The sequence below is a fragment of the Drosophila subobscura genome, chromosome J, assembly GCF_008121235.1.
Source record: "Drosophila subobscura isolate 14011-0131.10 chromosome J, UCBerk_Dsub_1.0, whole genome shotgun sequence".
NCBI lineage: Eukaryota > Metazoa > Arthropoda > Insecta > Diptera > Drosophilidae > Drosophila > Drosophila subobscura.
Genome location: NC_048532.1, coordinates 22,613,328 through 22,630,177, shown reverse-complemented (window position 1 = coordinate 22,630,177; position 16,850 = coordinate 22,613,328). Strand labels below are relative to the sequence as shown.

At 43.6% G+C, this 16,850-nt stretch overlaps 3 protein-coding genes across 3 annotated transcripts in view; 2 read left to right on the top strand and 1 right to left on the bottom strand.

Annotated features, from left to right (window-relative positions):
- Positions 1-16,850, bottom strand: part of LOC117895294 (helicase POLQ-like) — a 46,546-nt gene that overhangs the window by 14,232 nt on the left and 15,464 nt on the right. Inside the window, exon 9 of the transcript XR_004648909.1 lies at positions 176-284. The gene's annotated coding sequence lies outside the window, so the exon portion shown is untranslated. The remainder of the gene's footprint in view (positions 1-175; positions 285-16,850) is intronic.
- On the top strand, positions 6,736-10,903 carry LOC117895301 (probable WRKY transcription factor protein 1). Its single transcript, XM_034802860.1, is given in 3 exon segments — positions 6,736-6,975; positions 9,697-9,819; positions 9,890-10,903. Coding segments are annotated over 3 exon segments (1,134 nt in total). The 5' UTR covers positions 6,736-6,801; the 3' UTR covers positions 10,727-10,903.
- Positions 11,264-15,428, top strand: LOC117895306. Its single transcript, XM_034802866.1, has 2 exons — positions 11,264-11,414; positions 14,726-15,428. The coding sequence occupies exon 2, from the start codon at positions 15,019-15,021 to the stop codon at positions 15,397-15,399; it is 381 nt and encodes a 126-aa protein (XP_034658757.1). The 5' UTR covers positions 11,264-11,414; positions 14,726-15,018; the 3' UTR covers positions 15,400-15,428.

Here is a 16,850-nt window from a genome sequence, read left to right as displayed (position 1 = left end):
GCTAAACAAACAAAATAAAAGAAAAACCTGAATGGTAGCCTGGCCAGAGCGTGCCACATGACGTATGCTTAATAGTTTTGGTGTAAGAAATGCAAGAAAAATGTGGGAAGGGGTAGAGAAATATGCAGGGGGAATTTTAGATCCGAAATATACAGAGAAAATAATTGAAACTTACCCTGAAGCAAGCGTAGAGCAAGTCCTTTTATTTGTTAGATGATTATTTTGTGTAGATTGGAGATTAACTTTGATTGGAGTCCAACATTAGTTTGAGAACCGAACTGCATCTGTAAGGGAAGTTTGGCAGTTAGTTAGGGATTCAGAAATACATATATTGATTTAGGGAACAATTTAAGCAGAATTGGTGGGCTGACAAAAGATCTTTTCGCGTTGTAAAATGTAGCTAAAAGCTAACCGTGGAGGCATTGAAGGTAAGCATTTCATAGAGTGAGATAGAGTGAGAGTTCCTTAGAAGGAATTTATAAAATGCATCAACAGAAGGTACCAATCGACAGCTCACATTCATAGCCTAACCCTTAAACAAAATCTCTAAAAATAATCGAACATAAAACCATTTGGCTGCCACAAGAACATCTGTCGTTTGGTTCGTTTCAGCTGCACTCAAAGTAGTTCTGTGAGACTCTATAAATACCAACAAACATCCGAGTATATGCTGCTAAATATGCGACTCTTCAGCATTCCATTGATCCCCAGTGCACATTAGAAGTTTGTAAGTCTGCGACTAAGTCTACAAATACAAAACCAAAACACAAGTTGACAATATTTTGCAGGCAAGTTGGATGTTGGCAGCCAACTGCCAACTTAATTTGGACCACATTCTGGTGGCCAGCAAAAGGTGTCCAATGGCCAGCCAGCCAGCCTGCCAGCCAGCCAGCAGTGACCCTGTTCGCACCTCGTTAAGCTATCGCTTTGGCATTTGCCACAAGTCGAGTTGAATCCAGTTAAAGTACTTCTTTCTGCCTCATAAGTACGAGTGGACCCGTGTATCCGTGTATCCGTGTTTCGGTGTAATGTAATCTTTTTCTCGCTTTATTCATTGGCATTTTCTGCTTGAAAATTTCCCCCAAAGCGTTTGTCTATCATCATCTCAGCGCAGCCGCACAGCCAAAGACTTTTGCTGCCTTTTGAGTTGTCTGTTTTTTTGTTGCTACTTTGGAAATCCGATCGATGGTGGCGCAGACCGAGGCACAGGCTGAGGCAGCGTCACTTTTGCACAGAGTTCAGCGCTGCCTTTGGCCTTCTACAACTGCATTTTGTTTTGGTTTCTTTTGGATGGGATCTGCCATTAATTTCAATCATCTTCGAAGTATTTTCCATTGAATTTGTAATTGGTTTTGCTGGGTTCTCGATCGCTGCTTGGAGTTTCAGAGTCTGCTTTTGTCACTCCACAGTCGAGAGTCGCGAGACATTCATCAAATGGCAATTCAATCAATTCTTTTTGGCATTTTCTTGGCACATTTTGTTGCGCTTGTGGCACCTTTGACTAATTTGTGTTATAAATTATTAGTTTTTCGGTTGAAAGTTGTTAAAATAAGTGAGGGGAACATGACCTACTCCATATGCATATTTATGGGTAAATCCCATGCTGAAAGCCCCTTCAAAACTGTCAAATAATTGCCCAAAGAAAGTCACTTGAAGTAATGATTGATGCCAAAAAGTGTAGCAAAAATATGAATAAAACGTTGACAAACTCCAGTAATCCTCCTCCGCAAAGTGTGACAAAATGGAGCGAAAATACAATTAAATTTGGTGATCCCCCGCTAACACATTTGTGGGCCAGAAGAGAGCCTTCACTTTGATTGCAAAACCCATCGGCAATTTGCCACAAAAAGCAGAGAAGCGAGAGAGGAGACCAAGAGCGAAGCGAAAACCTCTTTATGGGCGATGATGTATGATATTTAAGCTCCGATTCAAAGAAGAGTAAAGCAGCGAGGGGGCAGAGAGGTCGAAGCTGGCGGAGGAGGAGTCGAAGCGGTGTTGCGGCATTGCGCAAAGCTGAGACTCTGGCGATGATGATGATGATGGATCATTCCTCGCTTTTTGTTTTTCTTTGTGCCTCTCAACGGATGTGGCATGTGCCATGTGTGGCACCATAGGATGTTCTGCTTCGACTTTGGCTCGTCTTGGACCCTTCCACGCTGCCTGCTGCTTAGCATATTCATTGTTGCCGCGCGATAATTATAATTCCGCCTCCTCCTCCGCTCGGAGCAGACCGAGGTGGAGTTTTGTTTGGTTGTTTTTTTTCTGCTACTATTTCTGGCCGTGTTTTCCTGTGTTCTGCCTTTAATTACCTTCCTGGGCTGCTGCATAATTGCATTGTTGTTGCCGAAATCAACATTAGAATTTTTATTTGCACAATAATCAACGCGCGGGATACAACAACGAAAACAAGAACCCAAAAACAAACCCCAAAAGTGCATTGTATTTGCGCACTGGCAGAGAATTTTGCTGTGCTTGAGGGGAGGGCGGGAGCACACACACACACACACACACACACTCACACACTCACACACGAGCGGAACAATGAGAACGAAATGCGTTCATCAAATTTGTCTGTGTTTTTTTTGCGGTCTCTTTTTTTGGTGTTTTTTGTGTGTGTTGTGGGAGTCTCAGCGCGGTGCTGAATATTTCGTTGCAAGAACTGCAATTGACAAATGATTCTGCATTCAGTTTGGGCAGCGAAAGATGAATGAACCCCAAAGCGAGAGGATGCCCAGAGTTTGGGGCAAACCTTGGACTACTTGGCTGGGGATTAATGTGGAGTTGCATTGCGATTGAAGCTGTAATTAGGAGCAGGAAATCCGACCCGATCCAGCAGCTTTGGGAGAGGGAAGGGACAGCAAAGCAGACTCTGCCTTTGCTTTTATAAATATCCAAAAAGGTGCTGCCCGACGCTCTTCTTTTCTCTCTTCTTACCCACCAAAAGATCAAACGAAACGCACTCCAAAGGTCAACCCTTTGCTGACCCTGAAGTTCAGATCATTAAAAAGCTAAAAGCCCGAAGTCTGCTCTGGAGTCTAATTATAAAAACATTTCTAAACAAATTTAATAAATTACAGCATTAGTCGCTTGACACAAGAATGGGAAAAATAACGAATGGAAACTGGTGTTTGCTTTTGTGGAGGGAGCTGAAGACTGGCAGCAAGTGTCATATCACGGGAAGCCATTACCCCCCGGCCATAATTATTTGATCATTGTTTTCGTCACGTTTTAAACCAATTTTCAAATATGAAGAAGCGTTCACTGACGATGATCATGATGGAGCGGCAGCGGCAGGCAACGGGCTACCTTCGAATGTGTAAAAGTCAAGGTCGTGCGGGGGTAGCCGTGTGCCGCTCTGTGTAATAATTTACGGTCACAGCGTGTGAAATCTTCGGAAATTGATGGGGGGATCCCTCTGCGGAGTGGAGATTGTAGCCATCGGTTAATGCTTGAGATTCCACAAACAATTGGGCAAGCAGACTGAGACACACACGACCAACGCCTAATGATAATAAGTAAGTGAAAATCCATAAAGCACACCAGGCTGTTGCCCATATTCAGCGTCTAGACTGGGGTCTCTATTTACAGTCGAGAAACTGCACTCGAAGTCTGCGCTGATTAAGGGAATTTCTCACACAATTCGACTGCAGCCGAGACTTGCTCCAAGAGCCACGAAAGACGAAGAAACGTTTCGTTTGGCAATGCCTGAGTACTGGCAGTGCTTTGCTTTTCTCGAAGGTGAACCAGAATGCAGCAGTCCGTTGGCCCAGTCAAAGTGTCTCAGATTCAGTCCCAGGTCTCAATGCTCTATTGAAGCTCATTCAATGAGCCGTCGGAGCTGTCTTCCAACCGGATTGCCACTGCTGAGGCTGCTGCCACTGCCACTGCACATCTTTGAAAGTGAGCGGCTGCTGCGGCTGTGGCTGTGGCTGTGGCTGCTGCTGCGGCTCTGAACCGGAGACTGCATCAATTCTAGAGCAAATGAATGTCTCTTGCCAAAGGCTGCAAAGGCAGCAGCTTCGTACAATTTATTGCAGCATTTTATTTTAATTAGTTTAATTTATGATAATTTTTGTTCAAATCGAAATTAAATGCTGCCAGTGACAGGCAGAAAGGCAGAATTGCAACAGTAACATCCGCTGGGAGTGGACGTTCCCTTTGCACACAGGGAGAATTCATCTTTTGGGAAACCTTTCCATAGTAGTCAGTCCTAGTCAGTCATCAGTTTTACTTACAAAATGGGAAAGAAACTCCAGTGGGAACGATGGAAACGAAGATGCATTCTGTCTGCATCGTGCACTGCTTTATGCTTTGATTTCTTCTATGTGTTCCTGCACTGCTTGTGATGTTGTGATGCTGCTTGTTACCCTTCTTAAGATTGTTACTGCTTACATTGCCTTTTCTAAGTCCGAATTACATAAATTCTGCTCTCTATGTGTTCTCATTAATTCTCAAAAATTATTAAGAATTCTTTTGCCATATTTGGTGTACCTTTAGCTTAATTCTTAATCTTCTTGACTTTTCATTTATTTGTTTTTTCTCTCATTAAAGTCGCATCCTCATTTGTTTCTGCCGCTTTTACCTTTCGCTTTTCTTTACCCAATGCCAATTTATGCCAATCAATCGAGTGAGTTCGTTGCCCAAGTCTTTCGTTTATGCGTCGCTAATGAGCGAACACATCGCACCAGCAAGTGGCAGGCAGGCAGCAATTAAATGGAATCGGAATCGCCGTTAAGTTGGCCAAGTGGCCGACCGAGTGGCTGCCCCATCAATAAGCTCAAAATTCGCACTAATTTTTGCATTACTTTTGCGTTTGCTTTGCGACACACTGCGAAATAAACAAACCAAACAAAGACCCAAACAAAAGCCGGTGGAAGAGAGGGGCACACAGCCGCACACACAGAGTGAGAGAGAGAGAGCGAGCGGGGTTGCTCTTTTTAGGAACGAATGAGAGCGAAGAGCGAGAGAGCGAGAGAGCGCCGCAGCAACGAACACACAAACGAAAACGAAACGAAATGAGACAAGACGAAGCATCATCAATAGCCTAGCGCCACGATGATTTAGTTTTCCGAGCCTCGGTTTCGGCTTTGGCTTTGGCTTGAGCTGGGGCCACGACGATGAGTTTGCTCTTTGGCAATTCCAGCGGCGCTGATGATGACGCTGTGCATTTTTCTAAGCCAGCCTCGTGCGCTCATCCATCTGTCCGTGGAGACCCCGTGGACAACCCCGAGCAGCCAGCCAGCAACACGCTCTCGAGTATAAAACTAAAATTGATGCGAATTTTTTTCTAACTTTTGCATCAACTTCAAACGCGGCAACACGTGCACCCTCAGACACGCTCTCTCTGCTCCTCCAGCGGTTCGCCAAGAAGTTTACAGTTTTTGAAGTGAGTCCAAATCAGATACGCGGGGATCGACAACGATCTACTTCGATCTTCGAGTGTGTGTTTTGTGTGTGTGTTTTTTGTGCGTGGCATTTAGATTGTGTGCTGCGAGAAATCCAGTCACCAATTACGCAAATTAGTTCCCATGAGGAGCATAAACCAAAATAAAACTGGACTCAAGCGAACAACCAATTGTGGCCATAAATTATGAGAATATACAACAAAGGATATGAACACTTTACGCAGAGTTTTAATGAAAGGAGACTTTAGTTTACAGCGAGTTTAATGGAAGAAAAATAAACCTTATACTTGGACGCTTTGAAGTTGATTTTTAATTAATAAAAATTATCCTTCTTGCGGATGATTCTGCTTTAACAACATCAGCAATAATTATTTAGGAAAATTCCCTAAAAATCGTAGCTAAAGTAGAACTATTTATAACATAACCAGAAATGTAATGCCAGCCAATAGGACGCTCCCATTTGTCATACAAAAAGTCTTGGAATACATTACGAAAGATTTTTGAGAACATTTTCCAAGGGTTTTCATCATTATTAATGTTTAAATGAATAACTAAACTCCTTGGCAGTCCTAAGAGCCGCACATCGCTGCCAAATTTGTCCAAATTAATAACGAAATTAGCTGGGAACTAACTTAATGCAAAAACTCGAACTTTAATGGCTGAAAAGTTGGCAAAATTAACACAAATTCAGCAAGCTATTCCCCAGCATGCAGAGAAATATTATGCATCTCCAGTTCGGGCAGACATTTTCACAAGGAGTTAAAGATCATTAACAATTTATGGACATTTAAAAACAGCAACCTAAACAGGCATTTGCCATGTAATTTCCATATTGGTTTCCATTTCACAAATTTATGATCGCCACTCGAGTGGATGACTCCCAGCAGTCGTTGAACATGAAAAACATTTCCCAATGGCTGCAAACAGTAAACAGCAAATACCATAACCGAATGAGCCATCAAATGCGATGTTAACAATTTGAAGTATTCTCAATTAAGATTCATTTGGGGGCAAGCCAAGCCAAGCCATGGCATGGCATCCCAGCCATTCGCCCGCCAACAAAAGTGAATGCAAAAAAAAACAGGCAGCTGCAGCAGCCCAAGAAAAGCAATAACTGAGGCTCCTCCATTAGCAATTGTGGTGGCAACTCCTCCATCGCGCTGCCCCCTCTGATGAGTCACCATAAACATATAGAAATAAAATCTAATTATATGCCAGACACCAGAAGATGCGACGGCCAAAGATTTCCCTTTCTAAAAATTAAAATCCTCGACTCGTTTTCTTTCGATTTTCCATTTTGTATCTTTAGATAGTAAGCCAACAGAAATCCCATTTAAATTACGTATTACCCCCGCCAGAAAACCCCCAAATAAAAGCCCGAAAAATCACAGACATCATGGAAGCAGCAGCGAACAAATCACCGAAGCACAGAGGGGGACACACAGGGGCACAGGGGCAATGGAGCCTCTTCTCTCGCTCCAGCAGCAGCAACCTCTCCACGTACCTCGGCCTGCTGATGATCGTGTTCGGAGCACTCTCGATGCTGCTCGCAGGGAACTGTGTCAATGGGGTAAGTCATCGTCGAATCGTAAAGAGTCGGCGTTCCCGTCGTCGAATCTTTTGAGTCTTTTATTGCTCACAATTATGGCTGTAAAAAGGGTTTTTATGCGCCTGGGAAATGGCTTATTGAATAATTTTAGCGGGCTGTTGGCTAATCGCAATATCTGCGCATTGATTTGACAACTTCATTGGGTTGGAGGGGGCCAAAAAAAGTGTCATCTGAGATAGTTTCCTACATTCATTTCGGACGGATAAAAAAACGAAGAAAAGATTGCGCACACCATTTGTCTCTTGTTTGATAGGAATCTACAGCAGCAGCAGCAGCGACAACACGAACCACCCACCAAACGTGCAACAACAACAACAACAGCAACCAGCAAACTCCCACGCAAAGTTGCAGCCACAGCAACAACAAGTAACAATTGTGCCTCAGCCTGTGCCGCGCTGCCTCTCCATTCTCCAGCTAACATCTTCTTCTTTTTGTTGGGTCTAGTGTTGCAAGTGCAACAAAAAAGAAGCTGAAAGAGAGGCTGGGAGCAGAGCAGCCAGCGGGGGGCGGCGTGGACGAGCACACGAAGCAGACAACCTGTCTGCCAAAGTGTTGGACATCTTCTCACGTCTTCCAGAGCCAAACCAAAATGCTCCCTCAATGCACAGTCTCTTTCTCCCTCTCTCCACCTCTCTCTTTCTCTCTCTCGCTACAAGAAGGTGTCGTCATTGGTGTACCCTGACTACAAGGAGTGACTATGATTAGTTAGTGATTAAGTTTAGCTGGAGAATGGTTGAGTTGAGTTGAGGATTTCGGCAGAGAGCTAAGCAGAAACGCACACAGACCGAGTGGCGCTGCTGCACGACGCGCAGTTCAGGCTATTTCTTCGTACTGAAGTTCAGGTAGAAATATCTTGGAACCCATGTCAATCTTTTGCACTTAAAGTTGGTAAAGAAATCGTGTAGATTTTTAGGTAAATTTCTGATTGAAGAGAGTCTAAAGCGAAGTATTTCCCTCTATCAAATAGAATGTCCAGCAAGGAGTCAATTGGTTGACGAAGTTCTTACACACTTCCCAGTTCTTCCTTTCCCGAAGAGCAGACAAAATTCGACGTGTTGCTCCTGAGATTCAACTATCTGCTGGCAGCTCGTGTTACATTATCAATTAGCCTTGGTTACCCCTCGACGGCGCTTGGCAAACACAAACCCAAAGAAAATGCAGCGAAAATGCAAGGGAAAATTAACCATTTTCCAGCTTACATTTTCCATTTGTTAGTGCAGACTCTTGTGCCAGAGGGCCTCGAGCACATCTCCAACTGGCTCTTGGCTTGGTATTTAAAGGAAAACGCTCTCTGGCCAAAGGTTGAGTTGAGACTCGACAGACAGAGTGGGGGAGTAATTGGGGAGCACCAGGCACAGGGCGGATGTGGAGTGTGGGACTGCCTGTCTGTCTGCCTTTTTGTGGGTTACTGAGCCAATGGGCGGTCTGGCCTCCTCTGGTCCATATAGTTGCTTGTTGCGAATCGCTTTTGTTGCAGTTTGCAGTTTGCCGTTTGCCGTTTGGAAAATGTTAAAAACCTCAGGAAAGTTATTAGCGTGAAAATTGGCCAGCGATTGGGAAAAGCTGAAAGGCTGCAAAAAAGAGTAACAAGCACAGCGAAAGGTGCATCCTCCCCATCGGCCAGCCAGAAGGGAGCACTGAGAGAAATTTATGGCTGAATAAAGTCTAAGGAAATCTGTTGGCTAATTGAAACTCTTGGGAATTCCCTTGTAGGAGTACGACAAATATTTCCCACAAATAAATCCACGACAGCTCAGAGCATAGCATTAGTCCCTCCCGAGTGCCATCCCAGTTCCCAGCCCATCAAATCTTTGCCCATAACCAATCTCCCCCACACAGCACCCACAACAACATCTATTTCCATTAGCATAAACAACGCATTAGCCCAAAAACAGCAGCAGGAGGGGAATGGGAGCTGTGGGGCAAACTTTAACCCCTCTTAAGAGGAGGCAGCAAATGAAAGGTGAATTTATTTGAGCGTAACAGCAACACAGCCAACAACTGCAATGGGAACAAGACGCTGGCTGCATTTAGATTAGAAATTGAGGCAAGATCAAGATAGGCAAAGAAGATGCAACATACTCGAGAGTATGTATGTACATGCCACCAATTGAGGCTGGAACCAATGCATGGAGGAGACAAACGAATCGAAAAAGGCAGAGCGAAGGGTCGTGCTGGGTCGTGTGTGTCGTGATCCATGATGATGAGGTGACTGCCTGCCACGCTCTCCTCTCCTCTCTTCTGTCTCTCTTTTTCCGCTGTGCCTTTTCATGGTTTCGTACGCATGAGATTGACAGTTGGCTGTCACATACGCTCCACCCACCTCCTCTGTGCCGCGCTTGCAACTGTTGCAAGTGCACACGAAATGTTCAACACTCGCTGATTCTTTTGTTGGTTGGATTGCTGGCTCAGATCTTTGCTGGCTTGTTGCATTTGCATTTTAGATTTGTTGTGCTGTGTGGCAATTGTTTCAAATTGTAATTTTGTGATTGTTTAGAGTTCATTTTGGGCTGCCGCTGCTTGGGCAATGTGCAGCAAAAACCTCAATGCAGTCGCAGTCGCAGTGCCAGTCCCAGTCCCAGCCAGCTGAAGGTCGTGCCAGCGATGAGATAATTCCCACAACAGCAGCAGAATCCATTAAATAAACTCGCACTTATGCATGAATTATTATTATCGTTGCAGCAAATCGATGGCTACACTGCGGGCGAGGATTATCCTGCGTACGACGCGGTGCCCAAGGGTTTGGCCTTCAATTGCCAGGGACGGCAGCCAGGCTACTATGCGGACACAGAGACGCGTTGTCAGGTGAGCAAATTAGGGGATGGAGAAACCCATCTAAGATCTCAACTAACTTATCTCTTTGATGCTTCTGCAGGTCTGGCATTGGTGCCTCCACTCTGGCCATCAGTACTCCTTCCTCTGCCCCAATGGCACTGTCTTCAATCAGGCTGTTCGTGTGTGCGATTGGTGGTCGAATGTCAACTGCGCCAGCTCCGAGCAGCTCTACCAGAACAACGACGAACTCTATCGCATTCCAGAGCGCAATCAGCAGCAGCAGCAGAACGATGTATGATATGAGGCCGATGATGAGTATAAGATTGGGACAGCAAATGGAACCAGAGAGCGAGGCGGCAGACAGCGGCACTTTCAGCAAGCACAAAGCAATGGCAGCACTAGCAGCAGCAGCAGCAGACACAATAATAGAATCCTAGATAGCAGCGACTATAATAAAATGACCAAAAATAGTTTTAGAGGTAGCAGCAGATACAGTACCAATCCTCAATCAATATACTCATCATCACAGCAGCAGCAGAAGCAGAAGCAACAGCAACATAATTGTAGTAAAAATAATAGCGATAGAAAATCAAAGCCTAGCAGTAGCAGCAATAAGCAGAAAAATAGAATTAGCCAACAAAGTAGAGTAGAGAGCCACCAAACTAGATCTAGGAATCGCACACAACACAACAACAGCAACAGCAACAACAATCAGCGAAGAAAAAACAACAGCAGCAACCAGAAAAAGAAGAACAACAGCAGCGGCAGCAGCAGCAGCAACAACAGCAATCCACGTGGCATGCAACGCTACAGCGCAAATCAGTTTGAAAACGATGCCGAGCTCAAGGATTACAAGAGTAAAATTAAGAACAAATACAACATCGACTATGATCATTCTTTGGATGAAGAATATGAAATAATCGAAGCCATTGAATGAATGGGCGGCTGCTGTTCTCATTGTTTAATCCATCAAATTAAACAATCAATGAAACCAAAATTGGCGCCAACTTTGTGACCTCTGCTTTGGACTCTGTTCAAATGTATCCCAAAATTATCTTTTGTACATATATAAAACACACATCCCTATCATTGTTAAATACAAATCACATTTCATACTCATTTAAATTTGTAACTAAAACCAGATCACTCATGAAATAAAATTTAAAAAATTAATTGCCTCTCCTGTAAGCAGTGCAACGAATGGCTGCAACAAGCAGTTAACGCATATCAGCCAGCTCCTGTCAGTTAGCAGCACATTAAGCAGTTGGCTCATAAGAGCCAGCTCTCGTCAGTTAACAGCACCAAAAGCAGTGCAGCGAATAACCGTTACAGGCATAACGACCAACTTTTGTCAGTAAGCATTCACCGTTACAAGCAACTGCGGGTAACTTTTTATAAAACTGACATTTTTGTTGATCTTTTGGTATATTTCTGACGATCAGTTGGGTATTTTCAACCCATCAATCTGCAGTCACACTGCTTTCTAAAGATCAGCTTTCCGGTTTTTTTGTTGTTTGTTTTTCTCGTTTTGTAACAATAATTCTGATAAATAACTTTCCAAATTGATTTTAGACCATCTCTGCAATGGAAATGAATTGCCTACGGAAGTGTGGTTAAATAATGCGGTAATTATGGCAAACAGTGTGGAGAGCAGCCGTCGTTCATTTTGGAATTACGTCTGGGAGTGGAAGTAAATAAATATTGTGCCAAGTCAGCTGAAAATGGAGGCTGCGAAGCGGTGCACGAAAAAGTGGCCCAATGGGAAGGTGAATGGCTGACGGAGGTACCAAGTGGAAGGGGAATACGGACATACCGCCCTTCACTCAGCTTAGACTTTGGCTTGACATTAAACAAATGTCGAAAATTTCTGGAAACGGAGGCTGGGAAGCAGAAATGTTTTATGCCATATTGTTAAAGGAATCTTAAAGCAGTCCATAACTATGGTTGATATCTTTTAGACATAATTCTACAAAGAGATCATAGGGAGAACTGAATTCAATCTCTACAAATACATCAATAGATACAGTTACAATCCTCTCTCTTGCTCTCTCTCTACCTCTCTCACACCCCGTGACATCCAGCTGCATAACTAAAATTCAAATTAGGAAGAAATACTCGCAGCAGCGTAGTGTCGAAGAAGTAGTTCAAGTTTTATATGCCAACGCCTCAGGCACACAATTTCCGCATCAAATACAAGCAGATCGGTAATTATATACCTCAAATATGTATGTATACATATAAGGTACATAGTATATATTCGCGCCATCGTACACCTACGCAATGGCTGTGTGGTCGTTCATGCATAAGAAATAAGCCGCCAACTGTGATGCGGAAATATCATCGGAGCTCGAGCCACGGCCCGGCCCGGTCTTTAGGCAAATGAACGGAGAAACAAAATCAAAGCAGAAAGCACAAACAAGAAATCCTAATTAAAAGTCAATTTCAATTTCAGTCATTAACCGAAAGCCAAAACAAAGTTTGACACAATTTTGTGTAACACTTTCGCGAGTATCCCCGCCCCTGCCCGCACTCTGTCAACATTTATTTCCTGCTTTAAATGTTACATTTTCCTGACTGGCGCTGGTCACCCACATTCGGTTTTGTTTCCTCCCTGCCCTACGCTTTTCAATGGCCTAAGACAACCACAATAATAATAATAATAATATTTATAATAATGGCTATAGCGAAGTGGTAACTGGAGTCGAGTTAACACCATTTCCATTATGTAAGAGAGCCTTCTCTTGAACAATATTTATGTTTTATTTCTCCCTCTTTGTTACGGTGTGGGAATTGTCCACTAATTAATATGCAACTAAATAATTTACAATGTGACGCGAATTTTATGCAAAATAACCAAACGAAATATGCTCCACAGAGAGCTTAAAATATAATAGAGGGAGGAGAGCGAAGCAAAAATACAAATTATTTCATTAACTTGACTCGAAAATGTTGAAATTGTTTTCAATAAATTGCGAAAATTCAATTTGTGGGTAAGAGAGAGATGTTGTAGTGGAATAAAGAAGTTTGAATACTCTAGAAAGGGGAAATGGAAAGAGATCTTAAGGCAGAAACAAATGTAAAGAAGAAGGATACATTTTTCGAAGTTTCGAAATGAAGATCTTAAGAAAAAAACACAAGCTAACTGATGAATTATATGTTTAATCCATAGATCATAGAGCGCTGTCATCGTGCAGGAGAATTAACTGAAAGATTTTTTATTGAACAGCTAAGAACTCCAGCTACTGCCTCTGTTCTATCACTACAAAAAGTGCCACAGGTGCTCCATGTTCAGAGAAGAGCAACCAAAAAACTAGACACTAGCCCGCATAGCCAAAAAGAGAAGAGTAACAAAATCGGCAAAATGTCAGAAGGTCTTTCAAGGTATCTGGTCTCGAAAAACCGGTAGATCCACGCACACACAAGATCCCAGCGGTCAGCGACGAGACGAGACCCCAAGCTAGAGTCATCTTGTCATCATCTTGCTACGGGTACGGGCACGGCTACAGGTTCCAGTTCGAGTACAAGTGGAGAGACTTCTGTGAAATCTTCTTAGAGCTTTGCCTCTGCCTCTGCAGCGGTTGTTGAGTCTTAAATTTTGTCCATTAACCATCACCATTTCGCTTTGGGTCTCGAGCGGCAGAGTCCCTGAGTTTTCCGATTTTATGCGACAATTCAACTTCAACATTTACAAAAGTTTTGCATGGCCAGGAAGAGACGGTGTCCACCTCCTCCTCCTCCTCCTCCACCTTCAGTGAACGGACGAAGGCAATCCACTTTGTATACAATTTTTGCAACTGGTTTTTGTATCTTTTTGTTGCTTCTTTTTGTTTGTTTTGTTGCAATGCAACTTGGGGATTTCGCATGCGTTTTGAAATTAATGTAAAACATTTCGTTATGGTTTGTTTTTTCCCTGCACTGAAGAGACTCTACTCCTCCTCGGCTCTCAAGCCTGTCTGTCTGTTCACCGGTTGAAGTTGAAGTTGATTTGTGTGCTTAGTATAATTGCTGCGATTATCGAAGAGGATTGCTGAAGAGGAGGCTCTCATCTTTGGTCTTCAGTCCTCAGTCGCTCTGGTGTCCAGTCTCCGGTTGTCTGGTTTCGTTTGGGGTAAGGTTAAGTCGCTTTTCGTTAAGCGATTGTCAAGTGTATTCAAATCCAAAAAAGATGCAATCTCGTTGGCCAGTTTTGACTGGAGTTTGTCTCTTCAGTTCGTCAGCCGCTGACAGCAGCAGAGGCAGTGGCGTGCGCTCAAAGGGGAGTCCGGTCCATGGGAAGGTTGAAGGTGCCACAAAACGTTGGTTCATTATCAGGGCAAAAGTTGATTGATCTGCGATTGATTGACGTTTGATTTGGCAGCGTTTTGCAGCAGAGTTCAATGGGATACGGTTAACATTTCTGATGCTACTTGAGATATTTTTAATTTATTTTGGGACTGTCAGAGTTCAATGAATGCTCGAGTTGTGGGTGGAAATGAATGTAAATTCGAATGCTTTAGGGCATAAGTATGCAGAAAGGCATCATAGTTCTCCCCTGCATAGATCTCCCATCAACAAATCACCTTTGAAGCACAAAGACCTTCTCTTAGCCTCTCTTTCTGGGCATTGCACAATCTCCAATCGATTCAAGGTTTATAACCTAGCCACAAATTGGATCTTCTTGCTCCTCTCTCCATTTAAATATTCAATTTAATCAAACAACCATTTTCTATGCTAATCAACCAATTTGGACCTGCCTCAATTTCCATATTTGTATTCGAATTTCTTGGATTTATCTCACATTTTTTTGTGGTCACACCTTTCGCTCCAGTTTTTGGGCCACAATTTTTCGCAATTTCCAATTTGTTTACTCTTGCTTTGGGATCATCTTTCTTTCGTTGGTTTCAAATTAATTTTCAATCAAATTAAAGCGAAATTTGTTTTGTTTAAACTTTTACAGGGAGCCGCCACGAAACTGAAGAAAGAGTGAAAGAGTGAAAGAGAGTGAACGAAATCAATGGCGATGCGATGCTCTACACAAATTAACATAATTAAGTTGCCTCTGCTTGAGCTCAATGAAAGACGAAACTCAATCAACACCACAACCAGCGGATAGCCAATGCAAATGAGTCCAAAGACCAACAACATCCCATTGAGGCGACATCACTCACAGAGCCAAAAGCGAAATGTGCAGCATCACAGCAGCGGCAGCAGCAGCAACAAATTTAAAGCCAACAATTGCATAATAAACCCATGAAGACAGCAGCAAGGAGAGGGCCACAGAGAGAGAGAGAGAGCAAGAGAGAGACGACCTCATTTAAGCAAAAATCGCAATCGTTGATCAAAGATTCACAGAGACTCAAAGACATTATGGACCTTTGGGTGATACTCCATCAGGTGTGCCTCCACGTGCTGGATGTGTTCAAGATTTACCTAAAGTTTGCATTCCTCACGCTGATTGTGTACCTGGTGGCCGAGTGGTACATCCTACGCTATGGCGCGGAGCTGGAGGCCCAACTGGATGCACATCTGGTGGAGGGCGCCGAAGTGCCAGAGGACACCGCCGAGCGGGCTGCCTCGAATAGCACTTTGGGCAAGGTGTTCCGATTTGTGGTGAACTTTTTTATCCTCTAAAGAGGTGATGGAAACAGCCACTGGGGAGAGACAGACCCCAAGGTCAATCACGAAGTTGTATCGAAGTTTTTTCTGTCTTTCGCGGAATTGTAATTCGATTCAGCAGGCAGGCAGGCAGGCAGCAGGCAGGCAACATCTCAAGGCTCCGCCCCGTTAAGAGAATGTACAAAAACTTATGATACAATCGAACCAGTTGCAAAGCCAACAACAGCAATAAAACAATAACAATAAGTAAGAAAACAAGTTGAACGACTTTTCTGCCCTGTGGTGGGGGGTAGCTTAATATAATTACAGCAAAATTTACATGGCATTTGGATTCGTTTTGGTCAACGAACAGAATTACAGCGGAACGAGCAGAATGACTCAGAACTGATTTTAGGGTGAGGCTGGCACGAATTTGGGCTAATTGGACAAAAGGCAACCACAAGAAAATCAAATAAAAATTCAGATTTAATGCAAAAGTAAACTGAAATTGTTATGACACTTTTAAGAGGGAGAACATTCATCAGCGCTGCGATTCTTTGTTGAATTTCAAGGGAAACAAAAGGCAAGAAGAAAATAAGTCAACAAAGGAAATCAACGCAGGGAATGTGCTGCAGAAATTCGTTGAAAAATAATGCCATTTCCTCTTGAAAGTCTCCAACCAACCACAGACCTAATCCTGCTACCATTTTCCGACAGCATTATAATAAAAGTTACAACCAAAAATTACATTTTTATCAATTTAAGTATCTAAAGCAGCGAAACATTAGCGGAACGATCGATCTGTAATGTAATGCTGTGTGGGGAGGCGGGCAGGCGGTAGGGTAAGTTGTGGAAATTGTTGCTTTGGTGGTTTTTTTGTCGACCAGTTAACTTAAGTTACAACACGTTGTCTCCCAGTCTCTGTGTGTGTGTGTGTGTGTGTGTGCTACCTGCAACTGCCACTGCCACTAATGTGGAATACCGGTTCAACAAACCGTTCAGCAGCAGCAGCAGCAGCAAGCGACAGACGACAGTCGACAAGCGTCAAGCGGCGACCCACACACACAGTGCTCCCATTCTCATACAGATATGGGGAGCCAAAGCGACAACATAGAGGAGTGGAGTGGAGTGCCATGGATTGTAGCGCAGTATCTGTGTAAGTGGAATGGATGAACGTGTAACTAGATCGGAGGCACACGCCGTGCTCCGGCAGGCAATTCCCCATTCCGCATGCTACAGATACGAGAAGCGGTTTTTGGGTCTCTGTTCCAGATTTGAATACCAAAATAAAACACAAACAATCGCAGACTTGAGTTCAATCCGCTTGTTTTTGGGGCTTGAGTTTAGTTTTTCCAATTCAACTTTCACACACGGAACGAAACGCAGATGTCGATGTCGATGGCGATGCCGACGCCGATGCAGTGCAGTGCAGTGCAGTACTTTGTGACGCAATGGAGGGGCAGTGGCAGAGGCGGAGATACGAGTAC

Excerpts from the sequence above, each read along its gene's own strand:
- LOC117895306 (XM_034802866.1), top strand. The coding sequence starts at position 15,019 with ATGAAGACAGCAGCAAGGAGAGGGCCACAGAGAGAGAGAGAGAGCAAG.